This window comes from Hypanus sabinus, chromosome 2 (genome assembly GCF_030144855.1).
Source record: "Hypanus sabinus isolate sHypSab1 chromosome 2, sHypSab1.hap1, whole genome shotgun sequence".
NCBI lineage: Eukaryota > Metazoa > Chordata > Chondrichthyes > Myliobatiformes > Dasyatidae > Hypanus > Hypanus sabinus.
The window spans coordinates 28,879,050-28,899,763 of record NC_082707.1 but is presented as its reverse complement, the minus strand read 5'-3'; the positions used below and the strand labels follow the sequence as shown (position 1 = coordinate 28,899,763).

The window sequence follows — 20,714 nt, the reverse complement described above, 5'->3', positions numbered from 1 at the left end:
CAGTAATGTGGTACTCCAGATTCATCTTATACGTGACTGGCCAATATTCAGATTCATTTGCTTATCACATGTACATTGAAACATACTGTGAAAGGCGCTTTACATTAACAACCAACAAAACCTAACAATGTGATGGGGGCAGCCTGGAAGGGTCCCTGCACATTTTGCACCGACACAGCATACAACCACCAACTCCAAATTCTTAAACTACTTCCAGGAATTTCAGCTTCACTCTCAAGGTCATTTCAATGTCCAATCAGAATGGCTACCATTTAGGTGGACGCAATGAACATTAGTCATGCACATGCAGACCAGGAAAGACTCCAGGTGATGCAGAGGAAAAAAATCAGACAAATGAAAAATAAGTATAAAATTTCAAAAGTTTTTAAGCCCAAATTATTTTAGATTCATTCAAATTTAGTAAAATCACCAGAAGGATAGAAAAGAACCCTGAAAGAATGAAAATTGTAAAACAGAGGAGATCATTACAAAACATAACCGTGGCTGGACAAGGGAATAAATGGAGAATACAAATTGTTTTTTTTTTAAAAACACAGAAGGAGAAGCAAGCCTGTAAGTGCTAACAAAAGTTAGAGTTGTATTAGATGCAAAGATGAGGGATATAAAATTGAAAGCAAAAGTGGATTGGATCAGTTTAGCATTCTGTAAAAAGAAACACACACACACAGAGGAGTTTGATGAAGAGGAATGACAAAGTATGAGTGTAAATGTGTTAGGAACATTAAAGAGAATTGTAAAACTCCCAGGTAAAAAATAAAAAGACTTAAAAGATAAATCCAAGCATTTGACATTAAGAAATGGAAGAAAATATCACTGAGAACAAAGAAATGGCACCTCAGTGAATGAATTCTAAGTGGTAGGAATGAAGATTGAAATGGTGGCTCAAATCACAGGATCACAAGGAGGCTGAAAAGGTTTGCATTCTCAACCTGCTCCATCGCGAGCACAGACCCTCCCCACCATTGAGGCTATCTTCAAGAGACAGCACTCATTATTAAGGACCCTCAAGCCCTTGTCTCATTACCAGTATCAGGAAAGTAGTACAGATGACCGAAGGCCTATACTCAATGATTTAGAAACAACTTCTTCCCTATTGCCAGGTTTCGGAGAGGTCCGTGAACCAATAAACGCTACTTCATTATTTTTGAGCCACTACTCTTTGTAATTTCTACATTTTATGTCTTAACATTATACAGCTGTTGCAAAACAACAAATTTCACACCACTGGTCACGATACTAAATCTGGTGCTGAGCGTCCAGCTGTGGCTGAAGTACGACTGCGTACCTGTTACAGATGTATGAGGTTTAGTTCCAGTATTGATAGACATGAAAGTGCCAGTCCCCATGGTGAGCTTCACATCGCCTGGTTCAAAGCAGCATTCCCCAAACATGGCTGCTTGCTGATCTGCTGCCTGGCAAAGGAGAAAACACATCAGATGTGCCCACGTTGCTGTGAAACTACTTGCCACTTAACACCCCTAACTCTGTACACTCCTTTTTCCTTTATCTTCACTAGGGGAAAATGGAAGAGACTAATGTTTGGTCTCCTCCATGAACTGTACAAGTCAGTTACCCATTTCCTTATATCTGCATGTTTGGTTTGAATTAAATCAATGGCATCAATTAAACGCCAACCTATTTGACTGGCAGCCATCAACAGCACGTAGTTATTACTGGTGATCGAAGATTAGTGTCTATCTTGTTAATCTTCCGCTTACCTACTCCAGAGGAATATTTTCCATTCATTGGACTATATATAACAAGCACTACAAGGAGAGAAGTTCCCCTCCCTCCCCCCCCCCCCCCCACCCCGCAGCATACTTTCTGAGTTTCCCTCAGAAACCAACCATTCAACGTGACAGGAAAAGACACAAGACAAGCTGGTGGCTCAGAAGCACAAGCGGATCTCAATAGGTCAATCAGCAACAGTGGAGGGAAAAGGCACAAGTCGACGTTTAGATTGAGACCCCGAGAGGGAACAGGAAAAGCTGTCAATATGTACAGTACTAGTACAAAGGGAGTGGGATAGAGGCTGCAGGTGACAGGTGGAACCAGAGAGGAAGAAGCAATCCAGGTGAAAAAGTTGGGGGCAGGACATAGGCTCGCACGTGCAGTTTCTTCTGAGTCTTTTGTCTGACTCAGAAGGCGACTGCTGAATGTAATCATTTAATTCCCTCCACAGATAATCTAACTCTACCATGGGCAGTGCCAAGAATGGCTGAAAGGAGGAGGGTTGGGCATGGGGCTAGCAACTACATTCTGTAAAAACCCAGAGATACAGAAACACTAATAGAAGCTCCAAAGACCTCATCCATAGGAGAGGACACAGCAGGGAACAATTTGAATGACGAGCCCAGGACACAGGACTCAGGTGAGCTAGTATCGGTGGCCTATTCCCCAGCAGGGGTGATGGGTTTAACACAAAAGATAATCCAAACATTGAACGATGACGACAATTTCCAAACAAACATTTCATTGAAGGAATAAAGACTCCTGAAAATCATCAATGACTCTAAAATTCGTAACATTGCGAACTGACAGTTACAATGCAACATAACATAAAATCAAGAGAGGCCATATAATACAGCAAAATACAGTGGGAAGTTCGAGGTTTGGGAAGTTTTCAAGATGCAACAGAATGCAACTAAAAAGCCACAAGGAGAGAAAAGATGAGCTAGCCAATAATATAAAAGAGGATAACAGTTTTTTTTTCCCAGATATATAAAGGGTAAAAGAGGTGAGAATGAATATCAGATCACTAGAAAATGACACTGGAGAGATAGAAATGGGGGGAGAGGCGGATAAAGAAATGGTGAACAAACTTAATAATATTTTGCATCAGTCTTCACTGTGGAAGACATTGGCAGTATGCCATAAATTTGAATGTCAGTGGCAGAAGTGAGTGTAGTTGCAATTACCAAGGAGAAGGTGATTGGGAAACTGAAAGATTTGAAGGTAGTTAAGTCACCTGGAGCAGACTGAATTTGTCCCAAGGTTCTGAAACAGGTAGCTAAAGAGATTTGTGGAGGCATTAGTAATGATCTTTCAAGAATCACTTGCTTCTGGAGGACTGGAAAATTGCAAATGTCACTCTCTTAAACAAGGGAGGGAGGCAGAAGAAAGGAAATTGCATCCTGCTGAAGGGTTTCAGCCCAAAACATCAAATGTACTCTTTTATTAGATGCTGCCTGGCCTGCTGGGTTCCTCCAGCCATTTTGTGTGTGTTGCTCGGGTTTCCAGCATCTGCAGATTTTCTCTTCTTTGAAACTATAGGTCAGTTAGCCCAACTTAGTGGTTGGGAAGATGTTGAAGTCCATTATTAAGTGTGACGTTTCAGGGTACTTGGAGGTACACGACAACCAAATCTGTTGGAATTCTTTGAGCAAGCCATTGGATATATTTAAAGCAGAGGTTGATAGGCTTTGATTGTAAGGGCATCAAATGTTTCAGGGAGAAGGCAGGAGAATGGGATCGAGTGGAATAATAAATCAGGCAAGATCAGGTGGGTCAGAATTATGGGCCAAACTCTACTCCTACATCTGATGACCTTTCACCAGTACTCCAGGAGGTTACCAGAGAAAAAGATGCAAATGCTGCAAATCTGAAACAAAAATGGAAACGCCAAAACCTCTCATCACCAGAAAGAGAACAGAGTCAATGTTACAGATTTTTTCTCACGTATTGATTAATTGCACTAGCTCAAGGTGTCAGATGTAATGACAACACAGGATCTCTGTTAGGAAACTGGTTCAAGAGCTTGTGGCAATTTTCAAATTGATTTGAAAAATTGTCACAACGAACTTCCAAGTAACCAGAATACTTGGCACTGATAATTGGATTTTATGCTAGTACTCTAGAGCCAATAGAAATACTATTTGAGTATTAAACATATCTGTACTCACCAAAGCCATTATTGGAATAGGAGTACCAAATATACTTCGATCAGTATAACCAAATTTGCAGCTAAAATATTGGAAGCAAAAGTACATTAATTTGAGTCGGGAATTATATTATACAAATACATAATGTTTCAATATCAAGTTAAAAATCTGTGTCAGGCTTTTTCTTCAAAGCATCTTATTTAACACAAATTTCAGTCAAGGAATTATAAACAGCCATGTTGGAATATGACATCGAGGCATCGACAGAAAAAGGTGCAAAAACAATGAGGATGAGATGAGTTCAATCAGTAAAAGGTCTGATGAGTATCTTTTAAATGAACAAAAAGGTGGGGTGGCAAAACTGATACGTGTAGACAGTGAGGTTTTGGAAAGGTGGCCACTCCTTGAGAGGCAACGGTAGGACAAATATAATGAGAATTACTGGGGATATTATTTACATTTCCAAATAGTCAGCAACAAATCTCCGAAGCAATTACAGCAATTTGTTCAAACGGAGTCGACCTTAATATCAAATAAAATGGTAGCTGAAATAACGTCAAAGTAAAAAAAAGAGTAGGAAGACGTTTAAATGTGATTAGGCAATCTTCCTTGACGAAAATGTTAACAACATGGCTAGAAGAGGCATTGCTGGATCTGGTACTGGGGAATGTGTAAGACTGTGTGAAAACACCTGGATAAGTTTAATCAACAGAAAGTGGTACCTTAGGTTAGTAATAGAGGAAGACAAAGAACAATCCAAATTTGACTTCTAAACAGCATCAAGGATCTAGCCAGGGAAAACAGAACCAAAATCTGACAAGGGGAGAAAAGTCAGTGAGTTTCTCCCTTTTAGACAGTGCTTCTCTCTATAGATGCTGCCTGGCCTGCTGAGTTCCACCAACATTTTGTGTGTGTTGCTTGAATTTCCAGCATCTGCAGATTTCCTCGTGTTTGAATTTCATTCCCAAGTGCTTGCTGAGTGGTGTCGCATCACCAACCTTGCATCACTAATACCAACATATTGAGGCAATTACGATGGTGGCATGCCAGTGGATGTATTAGGAGTTTGAGGAGATTTGGTGTGTCAAAGACTCTTGCAAGTTTCTACAGATGTACCATGGAGAGCATTATGACAGGTTGCATCATGCCTGGTATGGGTTGTAAACTCAGCCAGCTCCATCATGGGCACCAAGTCTTCCTACCATTGAGGACATCTTCAAAAGGAAATAACCTCAAAGAGGCAGCAGCCACCACCCAGACATGCCCTCTTCTCATTACTACCTTCAAGGAGCATGTAAGCACAACTCTCAATGTTTTAAGAACAGCTTCTCCTCTGCCATTGGATCTCTGAATGGCCCATGAACCAATAAGCACTACTCTGTTCTCTTTACACTTTTTTTTCTATGTATTCTTAATGTAATTTATAGCTATCTTTATAAATGGCACTGAACTGCTGCTGCAAAACAACAAAGTTCATGACAGGCCAGTGATCAAAAAAAAAACTTGATTCTGATTCAAGAATTTGACATCTACATGGCATCCATGATCAGGATCCACCACCACCTAGGCCATGATTGCTTCTCGCTGCTGCTATCGGGAAGGTAGTACAGGAGCCTCATGGCTCACACCACCAGGTTCAGGAACAGTATTATCCCTAAACCATCAGGATCTTGAACCAAAGAGGATAACTTCACTCACCCCATCATTGAAATGCTCCCAAAACCCATTGACTCAATTTCCAAGACTCTTCATCTCATTTTCTCAGTAATTTTTGATTATTTATTTATTATTGTTATGTCTTTTTGTATTTGCATAGTTAGTTGTCTTTTGCACACTGGTTGAATGTCCAAGTTGATGTGGCCTTTCAATGATTCTATTATGGTTATTATTCTTTTATGGATTTATTGAGCATGAATCTCAAGGGTGTACATGGTGACATATATGTAGTTTAATAACAAGTTTACTTTGAACTTTGGATGATGTAGACACAAGAGATAAAGAATGCTATTTCAGATTTTCTCTAATAGAATTAGATGCCTTGCTCATCTTTCCCTGAACCAACTTTTGTACATTCTTAAATCATTTATTTTTTTTAAAAAATCCAACGGGGAAGGCCAAATTCAACTAAGCTCCATTTTCAATTAGCTTACAAGTCATTCCAAGAGATAAACACTTAAATCCACAAGAAAAATGTTGTAAGTTGCATTAACTACCATACATTTCATTTACTTTAGTAATGGAATTACATACAAATTGTTTCAGGACATCAAAACTGATAACGAGACCAAATGCCAGAATATAAAATTAATCCTAATCTAACGTTGTACTGTTCAGTTTGCACATTCATAACAGATCACACAATCTCATACATAAATTGTCCTAAATCTCAATTTTTTAAATAGGTAAACACATTAGAAGACCAAAGCAACATGCCTCACTGGTGTTTAATAATTAATCTGCACACCCGTGAAGTCTTTCAGGGAAAAAAAAAAGAAATTACAGTTTCAATACACTAAATGAATTTACTAATAAATTCAGTACAGATCACCAGCTTATATCTGAAGCCCTTCAACTGACAACGTCAGTCCAATACATATATCATTATACTTTGCCCCTTTTTACCCAGTGAATCAGAATTTATAGCATCTCTAATTCTCCAGCCACAGGGTTCAGGGAAAGGTGCCCAAAGATCAAAGTTTCACTCATTTTTTCACCATTGATTCAATGCCAAGTAACTATTTTAACTATTGTGGTTTATCAGCACGGCACAGTGAATGTGATTTAGAAATGACGATGCTTACCTAGTATCCTTTACTGGAGGGAGAATAGAAAGAGGCACCGACAGGAGGTTTGCAAGGATTCCACTCCAACACAACTGAAAAGATAACCATCAATTTCTGCTAATTTGCAACAGTAACACTGCGATGCTGCCATAAACTAGGCTTTAAATAGTAAAGACGCAAAAGAAAAAAAAACAGGTGCACATTGTCCAAAATCCCTTGTCATATCCAAAATACCACATGAATAGCAACATTAAAACAGGAATTAAATTACCTGATATGGATCAAACATTGCCGTGGTACTTGCATTCGAGTAATCTGTTGCGAATACAGCGCCTACATTAAAAAAAAATAACATGGGGAGCAAAGTAGAGGTGACTGAAATTAAAATATTTAAGTCTTAATGAGGAAGATTGAGGTTTAGATGATAGGACTAAATCATCCAGCAAAACCATACATTTCCACTGCACTATTTCCAACTTTCTTTCCACTTCCAAAACTACTTTTCCTAAAATACTATTTCTGATGGGGATCACTCTTCACATAAGAGCACCCTAAACCAGTGTTCCCTTGCCTCCAGAGATTAGCATCCTGGATGAAGCCTCCCATTCCCTTTTATGCCTATATTAACAAGCTAGCATTTAATAGATAGATATATATATATATATATATATATATATATATATATATATATATATATATATATATATATAGATAGATAGATACTTTATTCATCCCCAAGGGGAAATTCAACATTTTTCCAGTGTCCCATACACTTATTGTAGCAAATTTCATTTAATATTAATTTAATATTTAATATTAATAGTAATAAGCAATTTAATATTAGAGATTACTTCCGACTCCTTTGGAATTAGGAAATAATGAAGTAAAATGATTTATAATATTACAACTGTTGAAAGAAAGGGAGGACCCGTAATAATAGGCAGTGAAAGCCATCTTGGGTAAGAGTAGGCAAAGGTATAAAATGTGGTAACAGAAGGGCACAAAGGCCAAAAGCAATTATATCCTTCTTTTGCGCACCTTTTAAGTGTTCTGCCTTTTAATCCAATCAACTTCTTCTTGAGATGCCAAGTTGGGGGGGGGGGGGGTGGTGGGGGGCAGGTGAGCCGGTGAAATCAGACATCTCAGACTGCTGCCGTTAGTTAACAAGTTGAACGCTGGACTCACGGACATTTATACACTGGGTCATCCCCTTCTGTCGAGCAGTTGGCCACTTTGTCCATTGTTTGCGAGGGTCCCATTGAAAGGTCTATACACCATCTTCGAGAAAGCTGGGAACCTGGGCCAAATACTGTGTGGTTGCTGTTGAGGTACCTGTTACTCCCACTGGATAAGGCCAATAATTCATTGAAGCGGTTAATGAGTACTTAATCTTACTTTGGCTGTAGGCAGTCTATCATTTCCCAGAATAGCCAGTGAAAACTAACTTGGAGGGCTATGTCTATGTGAATGAAAATGCATGACTTTTCACATCTCAGAGGATGGCTAAACTACAGTGAGTGGCAATGTAATGTTCATTCAGTAGTGATACAGTAACAAGATTGAAATATGTGAAACTAGAACCAACCTTGTGACTTGGCATTCAGAAAGTGCAGTGAAGCACCATTCAGAGTGGGTATAAAGGAACCTGCACTACAACAGGCAGGAACTTCCCAGACTGTTCAGTCATGGCTTGGGCAAGCTAAGTGGGTACTGTACAACCACATGATGGCAAGTAAACAAGGAAAGAAAGTGGATCAAGTTCAATGCAGACAACTAGGGGGTCTTTCACTCTGGATCCAACATGGTATGGATTTTATTTTTAAAGATGTAAAAGAAAGAAAGAAGTCGGGGGGTGGGGGTGGTGGCAAGATGGAATGCAAGTGCACAAAAACTCACTGGTCGAATAAAACCATAAACACCAATCAAGACGCTGATCTTCATTTGGGGGAGCAGAATACAAAAGGGGCTGAAATTATATTTTATTCTTAAGAGCCTTCGAGGGATGAGTGCACTGGTCATGGAAGGGATGCAAGGCAGATCCACGAAGAATGACTGAAATGGACGAGCCATAAAACACAGAAACCAGGATTATGTTCTATTCAAGATGAGGATTGATACAACATTTAAAATTTGATCGGCTGAATTTTGAGGATCTGCTCTGTCAAATGTGAGAACAGAGATTTAGTAACAACACACTGGAAACAGATTTTCCAGAGGAAATCCAGAAACATTTCCCTAAAAACCAGTATTCGAGGACAGCTGGAACTTAAGACTAGAAGATTGAAAAGAACAGTACTGCACAGGAACAGGCCTTCCAGCCCCTGAAATTGTACTGAACTAATTAACTAACTAATGACACCCAATCCCTCCTGCCTGCATCTCCATCGCAAGTGCCTCCAACCACTGTTCCTGGCAGTGCATTGCAGGCATCCATTAGTCCATGCGAAAAACTTGCCCCACATATCTCGTTTGAACGTTCTCTCTCTGAGCTTAAACACCCCTCCAGATACTTGGTCATTATGCAAGGACATCAAGGGATTCTGAAGCAAAGCCAGATACACGAAGGGTTGGCATACACAGCTATGATTTAGTTACATGGCAGAGCAGGGTCAAGGTACTGATTGGGCGACCACATCATCATTCCTACGACATCATTAAAAACTGATCATAGCCCTGTGAACAACCATATATTAGAAGAACTGTAAAAGCTCTTCCTTTAAATTTTTATCAGATTTTAAGCGACAGCCTCTATGCTACTCTCGTGGTCCATGGAAAGAGTTAGACTACAGCAAACATCAGGTGGTTACTAATATGACAAACATTAATACCCAACAATAAGCTCGACAATCATGCTTGGAACAGAACTAATTTAGCTAATGACAGCCAATTCCTCCTGCTTGCTCATATTCCTCTACCATAAATGCTCTGAAGGACAGAGAAAGGGACAGTACATGCAAATTTAAGTCCCTTAAAGTAATGGAACACAGAATTAACAACAATTGTTCCTTTTTTTGTTTAAGACTTGATTGATTTTAGATGCTTTCTTTTTAAGGGCTTGAACTGTTTCCCGAGACTTCCATTTGATAGATACAGCAAAACTTCAATAATATTATACACTTAGGATTTGGACGTTGGACTGACAGATTTTTGGACCATTAGATGTTACCCCAATTAATAACTCATTCCTAATTCAGTTTTGAATGGTTACATGGTATTATAATACATTTTCAACTAGAGTATCAAGTTGAAAGAGTTGAAAGACTAGGATCTCAGAACCAGATACCCAGGTAATGGGTTCCTGGCATTTTACCATGATGAAGTATGGTTAGTGGTTTGTGTTTTTTTTAAATTATTGCTTGCTTTTTTATGCCTTGAGAAATGAACCAATCAGAATGCCTCAATTCTTTCCAAGATCTGTGACCAATGCCAAGTGAGCCCCTATTAAACTTGTTTCTGTACACAGCAGGAGGATGTTTTCAATCCGAAACAGACTGAGAAGCTTTAATCAATCACAATTTTGAATGCGGGCTTCATTGTATTCTTGGTGAACCTAACATTTAGTTAAGGCAAGCCTTACCTTTTGTTAGTTTGTACAGTAACCACGTATCAATAGTCCCGAAGGAGCAGTTGCCTTCAGCCACAGCCTCCTGAACCTGTAACAACATGACGTTATCAAAATACGTAGATATCAGAGCTTCAGAAAAAGAACCCTTGGCCCCAGAATGGTAAATAAACACAACTGGAGCATCAGCATGGCAAAATGATCTCCAAAACCGATTAGCTCATTGGATTCTCAGAGACAACAACAAAATACTCAATGTAGACTGTTTCCGTCGAGGAAATCTTTCCCTCGAGTGGACAGCACTGAGGGCACAAGATAGATCACCTACAGTAACCAACATCTTTTTATGCTCAAGTATAGTTTTCCATAAATTATATTGTGTTGCTTTACTTTCCTGTTAATGCCATCAAGTAAATGAATCTCAAGCTAGTACATGACAAGATGCACATAGTTTGATAATAAAGTTTACTCTCATTTCACTGCTTCTGCATCTACACTCTATTGCTGTGTTGGACTTTAAGCCTTGGGTCATTGGATCCAAATGTTAACATGGTGCAGCCTTTTTCAACTCTTGAGTGCATTCCAGGGAAGGAAAATCTACTATTGATATCAATTAACTACTCAGTTATGCCCTCAACTTCACCTTCAGTCAGTTTTCCACTGTTGCTCTGGCTTTGGAATGGAACACTTTGCAATCTACATTTCCAATGTAACAGCAGCCCTTCCGAAAAGGACAGAAATAGTAAAGGTAGGGAATACTTGTGTTACGTTAGACATTGTTGACCCTTCAGAATGATACTCTTTTCACAAGAAACAAAACATTACACATCTTTCTAAATACTTAGTATTTCTAAGTTTGATTTCAATCGTGCACAACACTTTTTTTCAATGGCATATAAAAACAAAGCTTTAAGTGAATCTGCATGTACTTCTGCATATATTATCTTAAAATTAATAAGTTACCCCATTCTCACAGGCAAGTTTCCAGATTTTTCCAAATAATCTTTACAGGCATTGTCTGATGGAAACTGCCGTAATCAACTGACTTCTAACAGATTCATAGGACACTACAGCACAGAAAGAGGCCTTTTGGCCCATCTAGTCTGTGCTGAACTGTGCTGCCTAGTCCCAATGATCTGCAGCTGGACCATAGCCCTCCATACCCCTCCCATCCATGTATTAATCCAAATTTCTCTTAAATGTTGAAATCCAACACTTCCAATGGCAGCTCGTTCTATGCTCTCACCACCCTCTGAGTGAAGTAGTTCCCCTTAACCATTTCACCTTTCACCCTTAACTTGCGACCTCTAGTTCCAGTCTCACCTAAAATCAGAGGAAAAAGTCTGCTTGTAATTGCCCTATCTATACCCCCTCATAATTTTGTATACCTCTTCCAAATCTCTCCTCATTCTCCTTGCTGCAGGGAATAAACTCTTAAACTTATTTGACCTTTCCATATAACTCAGGCCCTCAAGTCCTGGCAAATGCTTGTAAATTTTCTCTACACTCTTTCAGTCTTATTGAAGAATCAAGATTGTTTAATGTCATGTCCAGTCCACAAGTGTATAGGAGAATGAAATAATTCATACACCGGATCCTAAGCAACACAAAACCACAATAAGATTTAAAAAAATACAAACAAATAAAATAACTTATATATAAAAAAAAACCCTGGTTTCCATGGCTACTTAGGTCTAGGGAAGACAACATCCGGCCCTGCCAAACTCGTGAGATTGAGGTGTACACCCACCCCAAAACCCTGCTGTGTAACTTGCTATCCTGTTATAAATTAATGGTACGAAGTAACAGACTGCATACGATTAAAGGAATTATATTTATGAATCTTAACTAAAGGGCTAGTAAACAATAACAAAAAGAAAAGGGCCCAATCTAATATAACAGTCAAATGTGCACAAGTTGGAGCTCATCTTGAACTTCTCTGTCACTCACGTGCCAGGCCCTCGGTCAACGTGAACGCCCACACCACCTTCCGAACGTCACTCGCAATCCATCTCAAATAAACAGGTCTCCCACCGGATCACATGCTACGACCGGTTCTCCCAAGGATCTCCTGTCTTCATCTCCTCTCGACCAAAAGCTCCAAGCCCAACTTTAGTCTCCCTCACCAGAGAAACCTCCCCTCAGCTTTCCCATCCTAATTGGATGGCGCACATTCCTTATCATCCCTCATCTTCAATAATAACCCAAACAGGCTGAAAACAGAACAGACTGCTCTGACAGAACTGCCAAAATGAAATACATACAGCATAACAGTAAAAATATGAACCAGGGCGTTACATGTAGATTATTCGTACATCCATAAAGTGATGCTATGCACAGGAAAGAATGTTTGTTCATAATGTCAAAATGACTCTGACAAGAAATAATAAAAGTAGTGGTGGTTAGGGATATGGAGCAGTGGGTGGAGGTGTTGATCAGCCTTATTGCTTGGAGAAAGTAATTGCTTTTGAATCTGATGGTCCTAGTGTGGATGTTGCGCAGTTTCCTCTCTGGTGTGAGTGGGACAAACAGTCCATGAGCAGGGTGGGTGAGACCCTTCACAACGTTGTTGGCCTTTCTCCAGCACCTTTCTGTGTGTAAATTCTTGATACATTAGGCAGTTTTGAACACCCACTGTAGAGCCACAGTACAGTTTCCATACTATGCAGTGATGAATCACATTAGGATGCTCCCTACTGAACACCCGTAGATGGATGGGAGTACAGACTTCATAGCCCAGCTCTCTTCAGCCTCCTCATAAAGTAGAGACATTGGTGAGCTTTCTTTCCTGTATCTTAATATCTTTTCTGCAGGTAGGTGACCAGAACTGCACACAATATTCCAAATGAGGCCCCGTCCATACCTTATACAAGTGGACTCTCAGTTACTTGTTTCAGTAACAACAAAGTCAGGAAACTTAATTATGCAAATCCATGTGAAACTTGCGATAGGGGTTCCAGCTCAGAGAGAAGTTAAACAATAATGGATAATGAAATCGGAATTGCGGAAGCACACCGTTAGCAGCATAAGAAGACACATGAAGTGAGGTATAAACACAAAAGACTCTGCAGTTACTGGAAATCTTCAGTAACACAAGCAAAATGCTGGAGGAACTCAGCAAGTCCGGAGGAGTCCAGGTCCAAAACACTGACGGCATATTACATAAGAAATAGGAGCAGGGCTAGGCCATCTGACCAGTCAAGCCTGACCCACCGTTCGATAGGATAGTGGCAGATCTGGCCATGGACTCATCTCCACCTACCTGCCTTTTCCCCATACCATGCAAAAATTTATCCAACCTCGGCTTAAATATATTTACCGAGGCGGCTCCATTGGGCAGAGATTTCCACAGATTCATCACTCTCTGAGAAAAGTAGTTCCTCCTCATCTCGGTCCTAAATCTACTCCCCCAAATCTTGAGGTTATGTCCCTAGTTCTAGTCTCAAGTGGAAACAACTTTCCTGCCTCTATCTTACCTATCCCTTTCATAATTTTATATGTTTCTATAAGATCTCCTCTCATTCTACTGAATTCCAACAAATACTGTCTCAGGCGACTCAATGTCTCCCCACAGATTAACCGCTCCATCCCTGGATTCAACGTGGTAAATCTCCTCTGCATCACCTCCAAAGCCAGTATATTCTTCTTCAAGTAAGGAGATCAGAACTGCACACAGTACTCCAGGTGCGGCCTCACTAGTACGCGGTAGAGTTGCAGCATAAACTCTCTGCTTTTAAATTCAGTCCCTCTAGCAATGAAGGCCAACATCCCATTTGCCTTCTTGATTGCCTGCTGCACCTGCAAAACAGCCTTTTGTGGTTCATTCCTCTCTATAGTTGCTGCCTGACTTGCTGAATTCCTCCAACATTTTAGGTCAAGGGTCTTTAATCAGAACTGACAGCACTCAACTCTTAGGCTGCAGAGAAGGGGTAAGGTGGAAAGAATGAGAACGTGTATAATTGCATGGAGAATGTGGAGAGACAATGATTCATCTGGTGACAGTAGCAGCTGTGATAAAAGTGGCAAAAGTCTGTTAATCATGTTGGTTAATCCTAGTATATTTAACTATGTGATTAATGAAAATAAAAGAGGAAAGAGAAAAGGGAACCATACTCAAGACGCAACATACTGCAGAAACAAAACAGTGCAAAAGATGGAAATCTGAAATAAGAGAATAACACTGGATAACAAGAGAGAAAAAAAAGCAAGATAGCATACAGATGACCTTTCATAGGAGCACGGCCTATTCTGATGCAAAGCTGGATTTTTGAATAAGGGTTGAGACATTTGTATTAGATACATTAATATATGTGTAACAGATATCTGGATGACAGGAGTTTAGATGAATATGGGCAAGTGCTGGGAGACGGCTTAACTCTAGATACACACCTTGGTCAGCATGGACAGCTATGATCAAAGGTCCTTTATGGTGACTGTATAACTCTGAACTCTAACCTTACTCAAAAACTTTGACAATCTGACAGTAACTGAGATTCCCAATCACAGTGGTGCTGGTGGAACATGAAACAATTACAATTCTCATGAGAAATTATCTTAAGAAGGACTCCATCATTGATGAGTGGAAGAAAAACTAGCAGTGGCAAAAGAAAACTGGAATTTGAAAACTTGAGAAAAAATAATTATCATTTGGAGCATGGTAGCTACAATAGTTATTGGTCCAAAATCCAGACGATTCAGAACACAAATTCAAATTGGGGAATTTAAATCCAGCACCAGAAACAAATGATCAGTAACGAAGTCAATAAAACAGCTGGACATTATACAGCACATCTGGTTCACCAATGTTCTTCACAGAAAAAAACAAGACAAACTTTAATCAGTTGTGAACGGCTGGCTCCTACTTTCTATTTTGGCCTGGCAAGCTACTCTGAAGTGGGATATTGGTATTTTATTGTCACATGCACAAAATACATTGGAAGTTTCAGTTGCGCCTCAACAACAGATCATTCCATAGGCAACTACACAAGACCATCAAGGATGGACAATGGATGCTAGCTTTCCCAAGGCCATCCACATCTTCCAATTTTTTTTAAACTCTCACAGCCCAGAGCTATACATTTTATGTCACTAAATTTAAATCTGCGATTGCACAAGATGATTTACATATAAAGCATATTCTAAAATTAAATATAAATTTATGTAAATATTTTCTATAATAGAATTTTAATTTAGTTTTATACTTTGAGGCTTGATCATTCATTGGTTGTCACCACCAAGAATTTGGTCGCAGAAGATTGCAAGATGCTGGTACTGGGGAAAAGCCTGTTGCCGTGTTACAGATATCTCTTGCACACGAGGGAGCCGCAGTACCATTAGTTACCACCAGAGGGCGCCCCATCCATTCACAAATTCAGACAAGCTGGGAACTAGGCACCACACAGCCACAGTAGGATTGAACTATGCGGCAAACAAAAATCACTAAATAGGTGTGACAGCAACCTACCATCAAGTTGACAGTCATAATCCAGACAGAGCTCCTGAGTGTACAACACACATGCTCATCCACTATCACAGATACTCACGTTCACACACACACACACACACACACACACACTTGAGCGCAGGGTAGAAATTAGCCACAGAAATACAGAAATTCTCAAATTCTACTTCAATGGTGAAACAGCACCAATGTAGTCATGTTGGAAGTACAGATATCTTGACCATCACGAACACCAGATTTGCTCCACTCTAACAAATTAAAAATGGCATTGGATCTTGCCAACAACCCATATGAATCAGTTTCATTTCAAAGACACTGACAAAACTCAATATTAAATATAAAGGTAAGCCATCAAGATCGCTATGAAAAGGAATTGAAACTATCTTAAATTGTTCTGTTAACCTATCCCTGGCATGACTGGTGGACAAATTAAAGTAATTGCTCAATTCAGTTCAGTTTCATGATAATCAGATTTAATGTCACTGCTATGTATACACACACACACACACACACACACACACAGAGTTAAATTAAAAATAGCAATAAAACAGAAATAATATTAAAAAAGTGTAGTTCACAGTTTCAAAGTCCATTTAGGAATTGGATGGCAGAGGGGAAGAAGCTGTTCCTAAATCGCTGAGTGTGTGGCTTCAGGCTTCTGTATCTCCTATCTGATGGTAACAGTCAGAAAAGGGCATGCTCTGGGTGCTGGGTGTCCTTAATAATGGATGCTGCCTTTCTGTCGCACTGTTTTTTGAAGATGACTTGGATACTACAAAGGCTAGTACTCAAGATGGAGCTGATTTATTTCACAGCTTTCTGTAGCTTCTTTTGATTCTGTGCATAATCCCCCGCCCCCCCACCATACCAGACAGTGATGCAGTGGTCAAAATGCTCTCCACGGTACATCTGTAGTAATTTTCAAGTGTTTGAGGTGACATACTAAACCTCCTCAAACTCCTAACGAAATATTGCTGCTGTCGTGCCTTCTTTATAGCTGTATTGATATGTTGAGACCAGGTTAGATACTCAGATCTTGACATGCAGCATCTTGAAATTGCTCACTCTCTCCACTTCTGATCCCTCTAAAAGGATTGTTTGTGTCCCTTATCCTGCCCTTTTGTGAGTAGACTGCACCCAACTATTTCTACTAGCTTCTCCAACTATTTCTTCAAGTTTCACCTTTCCTCCTTTCTTTGGCATCCAGTAAATTAAACTGCAAAGGCTTTAAATTTGATAGGAGAAACAAACCATTTTGGAAATAAACTGCTGGGGGAGCAGACTGTAATTTGTCAGAGATGATCAAAGACTTTATTCATCACGATGAAGTACATACATGTCACCACATACAACCCTGAGGTTCATTTTCTTGCAGGCATACTCAATAAATCCATAATAGAATAATTGTAATATGCAATACTCAAAATCCAAAAAGGAAAGCCTTCTATCAGATAGATGGAAATAAGGAGTCCTGATAAGGCAGCATTGAGAATATTGTGTTTAGCTCTAGTCTCCCTGGCCAGAAATACACTTGCTTATGAGGAAACACAAAAAAGATTCGCCAGATTGATCTCTACCATGGAAGGATAATGGTGGTGAGATTCAGCACTCTATGCCTGCACAATTAAGTTCATAAGAATTTACATCCTCCCTGGTTTGGATGCTAGGGACAAGGTCTTAAAATTTAGTAATTGACTAATTAGGACCAAGATTGAAAGAAATTTCACTAGAATTTCCTACGAGAAATCCTAGTTTATTAATTACTTTTTATATCAAACGATAGGACTCAGGCATAAATTGGTAGTAGTAGAATATTAGTTACAGTGTATTTTTACAGCAGTGCTGGTACAAGGGATCAAATGGCCCAATCTTGCTTCTACCTACAGCTTGAAAGCACCCATGTAATTCCCAGCAGTTCTTATGAAAAGAGCTAACCCTTCAAAACGACTTAATTAGTAGAGTTTTGGCAAATCCTAATGGCTTGATAGAGGTGGATGTTCTTTATATTAATACCTCATTGTAATACTTTGTTTACCTCTGTCTTATAGACAATAGACAGTAGGTGCAGGAGTAGGCCATTCGGCCCTTCTAGCCAGCACCGCCATTCACTGTGATCATGGCTGATCATACACAATCAGTACCCCGTTCCTGCCCTCTCCCCATATCCCTTGACCCCGCTATCTATAAGAGCTCTATCTAACTCTCTCTTGAATGCATCCAGACACTTGGCCTCCACTGCCTTCTGAGGCAGAGCATTCCACATATCCTCCACTCTCTGGGTGAAAAAGTTTTTCGGCATCTCTATTCTAAATGGCCTACCCCTTATTCTTAAACTGTGGCCTTGAAAAGTGATTCTGCCGATAATCTTTAAAGCTGAAGTTTCAGGTCAAAAAATCAAAAACTATCCTGCACAGCTTGTAGGCTTTGATTCCTTGACTTGAATTTTCAATTTTAAAAATAATCTATAAGCAAGTGCATTCCCAATCTCACAAGCATATTTGCTCAGAGTTCTCTCAGCATAAATCAAGTTCTGTTTATCGTCCATCAACCACACACACAATTACCACCAAACAAAACAAGGTTCCTCTGGACCAAGGTGCACAGCACAGTACATACAACTCACATGCATAATGCAAAATAATAATATCACAAATAGATTAACAAAAATAACATGCATTTACAACAAATGTTGAGAAGTAAACAGTACAACGTCTCATGCACAATGAGACCTGGGTGTTGGCAGGGGGTTCAGTCGCCTCAGAGCCTGGTGGGGGGGGGGGGTGGATGTTCCTCATCCACATGCTGCGGTACCTCCTGCCTAACGGTAGGAGGTCAAGGATGCTGTTGGTCGGATGGGATAAGATACAAGAGCTTCCATTTCTTACCTGTTTTATATTTTGAAGAACCCAGGCTAGACGAAGGGATAAGTGCTGTGTGGAGAACCGGATCACGCTCGCAGCTAAGAAGCGCTTCTGCCTGGACAGAAAGTGGAGCAAGGCACTGCATCTGTGAACTGACTACAAGAAAGAAAAAGAGAATTATTCTATTATGTAAAAATGCATAGTTTAGAAGTTTGAAGTCAGAGGCCCAAGGCCTGCAAGTCCGAGATTCCAGGCCATGGACCAAAGGCCCATTTGCTGCCTGTCCTGGGATTAGAGGCCTATCTGTGGGTGAGTGGGTGTGTGGGAGGGAGAACAATAAAGAGGGTTGTTCAATAGTTCCATTTAATTTCAGTGAAATGTAAACAATAAACCTCCTGAAATTCTTGTTCTTTGCAGGCAGAAGAGTGCCCCAAAGGCTGAATGACAGTAAAAAATGTTGGAACCCCCAAAGACCCCCCCCCACTCCTGCTTCCAGGCAGCAGCAAAGCAACAACCCCCCCCCACCAAACCATTTCCGTAAGAACAGCCAGCACCCAACCCCCCCCACCAAACCATTTCCGCAAGAACAGCCAGCACCCTCCACCCACCAAGCGTGCAATAGCAAAGCCCCCAGTAAAGACCGTGATCTGCAGTACGACAAAAACAAATCGTTCATGACGATTTGACATGCCCCAGGCTCTGTCTGTAATAAAGGGAAAGAAGAGGTGTCCCCTTTCACAGTGAGAGGGGACACATAATGGAACGACTCGCTGATTTACGGTGTTGAAAGTCTTTTTTGTTGTTGCTGTTCCTGTGTTGCTCTGCTGAACGTTGTGAGCAGGCTATATCTGCGCCAGGATGTGGCAGATCCGTAGCTGTCAGTTGTTAGCGCAAAGGGTGCATTTCATTTATGTGATTAATAAATCTGTATCAGAAGAAAGTCAAGTGTGTTGATGAATTTGATGCAGCATTGTTTCAAACAGAGCTATAGTTATATCTCTGAATCTGTTGCAACACTTTGCAGGGGAATTATCTTAACAGGAGCTCCCTGGGCTGTGTCAGTTCCAGACCTATCTGGAAATCGTTCACATCATGGACATTTTGTCAAAACAGTAATTGAGTTAGTTGCACATAATTACAGTAACACTTCATTGTGCTGTCTCATTCAAAAACTTAGGAAGATACCTCAGAGAAGAAGAGAACAATCAACTATTTTCAGTCTCCAATCGAAAATGAAAATATTAAATGGGAGATCTTTCTCCTGTTTGGGGAGATGAGCAGGAAGTGGGTAAAGTGAGTAAGAGCTGGCATGAGTTTGCTACACGAATCAAGAATGTGAAACTATAACAATTGTTCTCATTACCTGCAACTAACTGAAAAAGAAACAAAAATGTGTAGAAACTTCTGTGAAAAAGCATGAGGAGAAAAGGAGAAGACGAGGAAATCTGCAGATGCTGGAAATTCAAGCACCACACACAAAATGCTGGTGGAACGCAGCAGGCCAGCCAGCATCTATAGGGAGAAGCGCTGTCGACGTTTCCGGCCGAGACCCTTCATCAGGAGAAAAGGAGCACCGGATTACAATTAGGTGGTAAGAGGTGGAAGGCTCAAGGGAGATGCAAACACTGTCAGAGCTAAACAGGCCATACCTGTGAACATTAAGGCAATTTACAGGCCCTTCGGCCCACAATATTCTGCTGACTCAAAGATTAATCTAACTCTTCCCTCCTACATCCAGTTTTCTATCATCACGTGCCTATCTAGGAGTGACCTTAAATGCCCTCAGTGTATCTGCCTCTACCAACACCCCTAGCAGCGTGTTCCACACACCCATCCCTGGAAACAAAGTACCATGTCTGACATCCTTGCCATACTTTCCAACAATCACCTCTCTACTATGCTCCGTGCTGATAATTCTACAGTATATCATCAGTCATCTCTATTGTTAAATGGTCAACACACCATTGACGAATTGGCAGGAGCCAACATATCAGAGAAAGAAATTGCTTATATTCTGCTGAGCTAAAGGAATTGATCTTCTTATAAAGGGCTTAATAGAGGAATATAAACTGCAAAACATGTCCAGGTGAAAAATCTCATCAGTCAACACAATAAAATTACAACCTCCATGGACTCACTCCCTAC

At 40.2% G+C, this 20,714-nt stretch overlaps 1 protein-coding gene across 1 annotated transcript in view; it reads right to left on the bottom strand.

Moving 5' to 3' along the window:
- Positions 1 to 20,714, bottom strand: part of gk5 (glycerol kinase 5) — a 75,293-nt gene that overhangs the window by 12,217 nt on the left and 42,362 nt on the right. Inside the window, exons 5-10 of the mRNA XM_059993808.1 lie at positions 18,594 to 18,725; positions 10,263 to 10,338; positions 6,957 to 7,018; positions 6,704 to 6,777; positions 3,924 to 3,984; positions 1,307 to 1,433 (exon numbers count right to left, since the gene is read on the bottom strand). Of these exons, the coding sequence (XP_059849791.1) occupies positions 1,307 to 1,433; positions 3,924 to 3,984; positions 6,704 to 6,777; positions 6,957 to 7,018; positions 10,263 to 10,338; positions 18,594 to 18,725 (532 nt within the window). The remainder of the gene's footprint in view (positions 1 to 1,306; positions 1,434 to 3,923; positions 3,985 to 6,703; positions 6,778 to 6,956; positions 7,019 to 10,262; positions 10,339 to 18,593; positions 18,726 to 20,714) is intronic.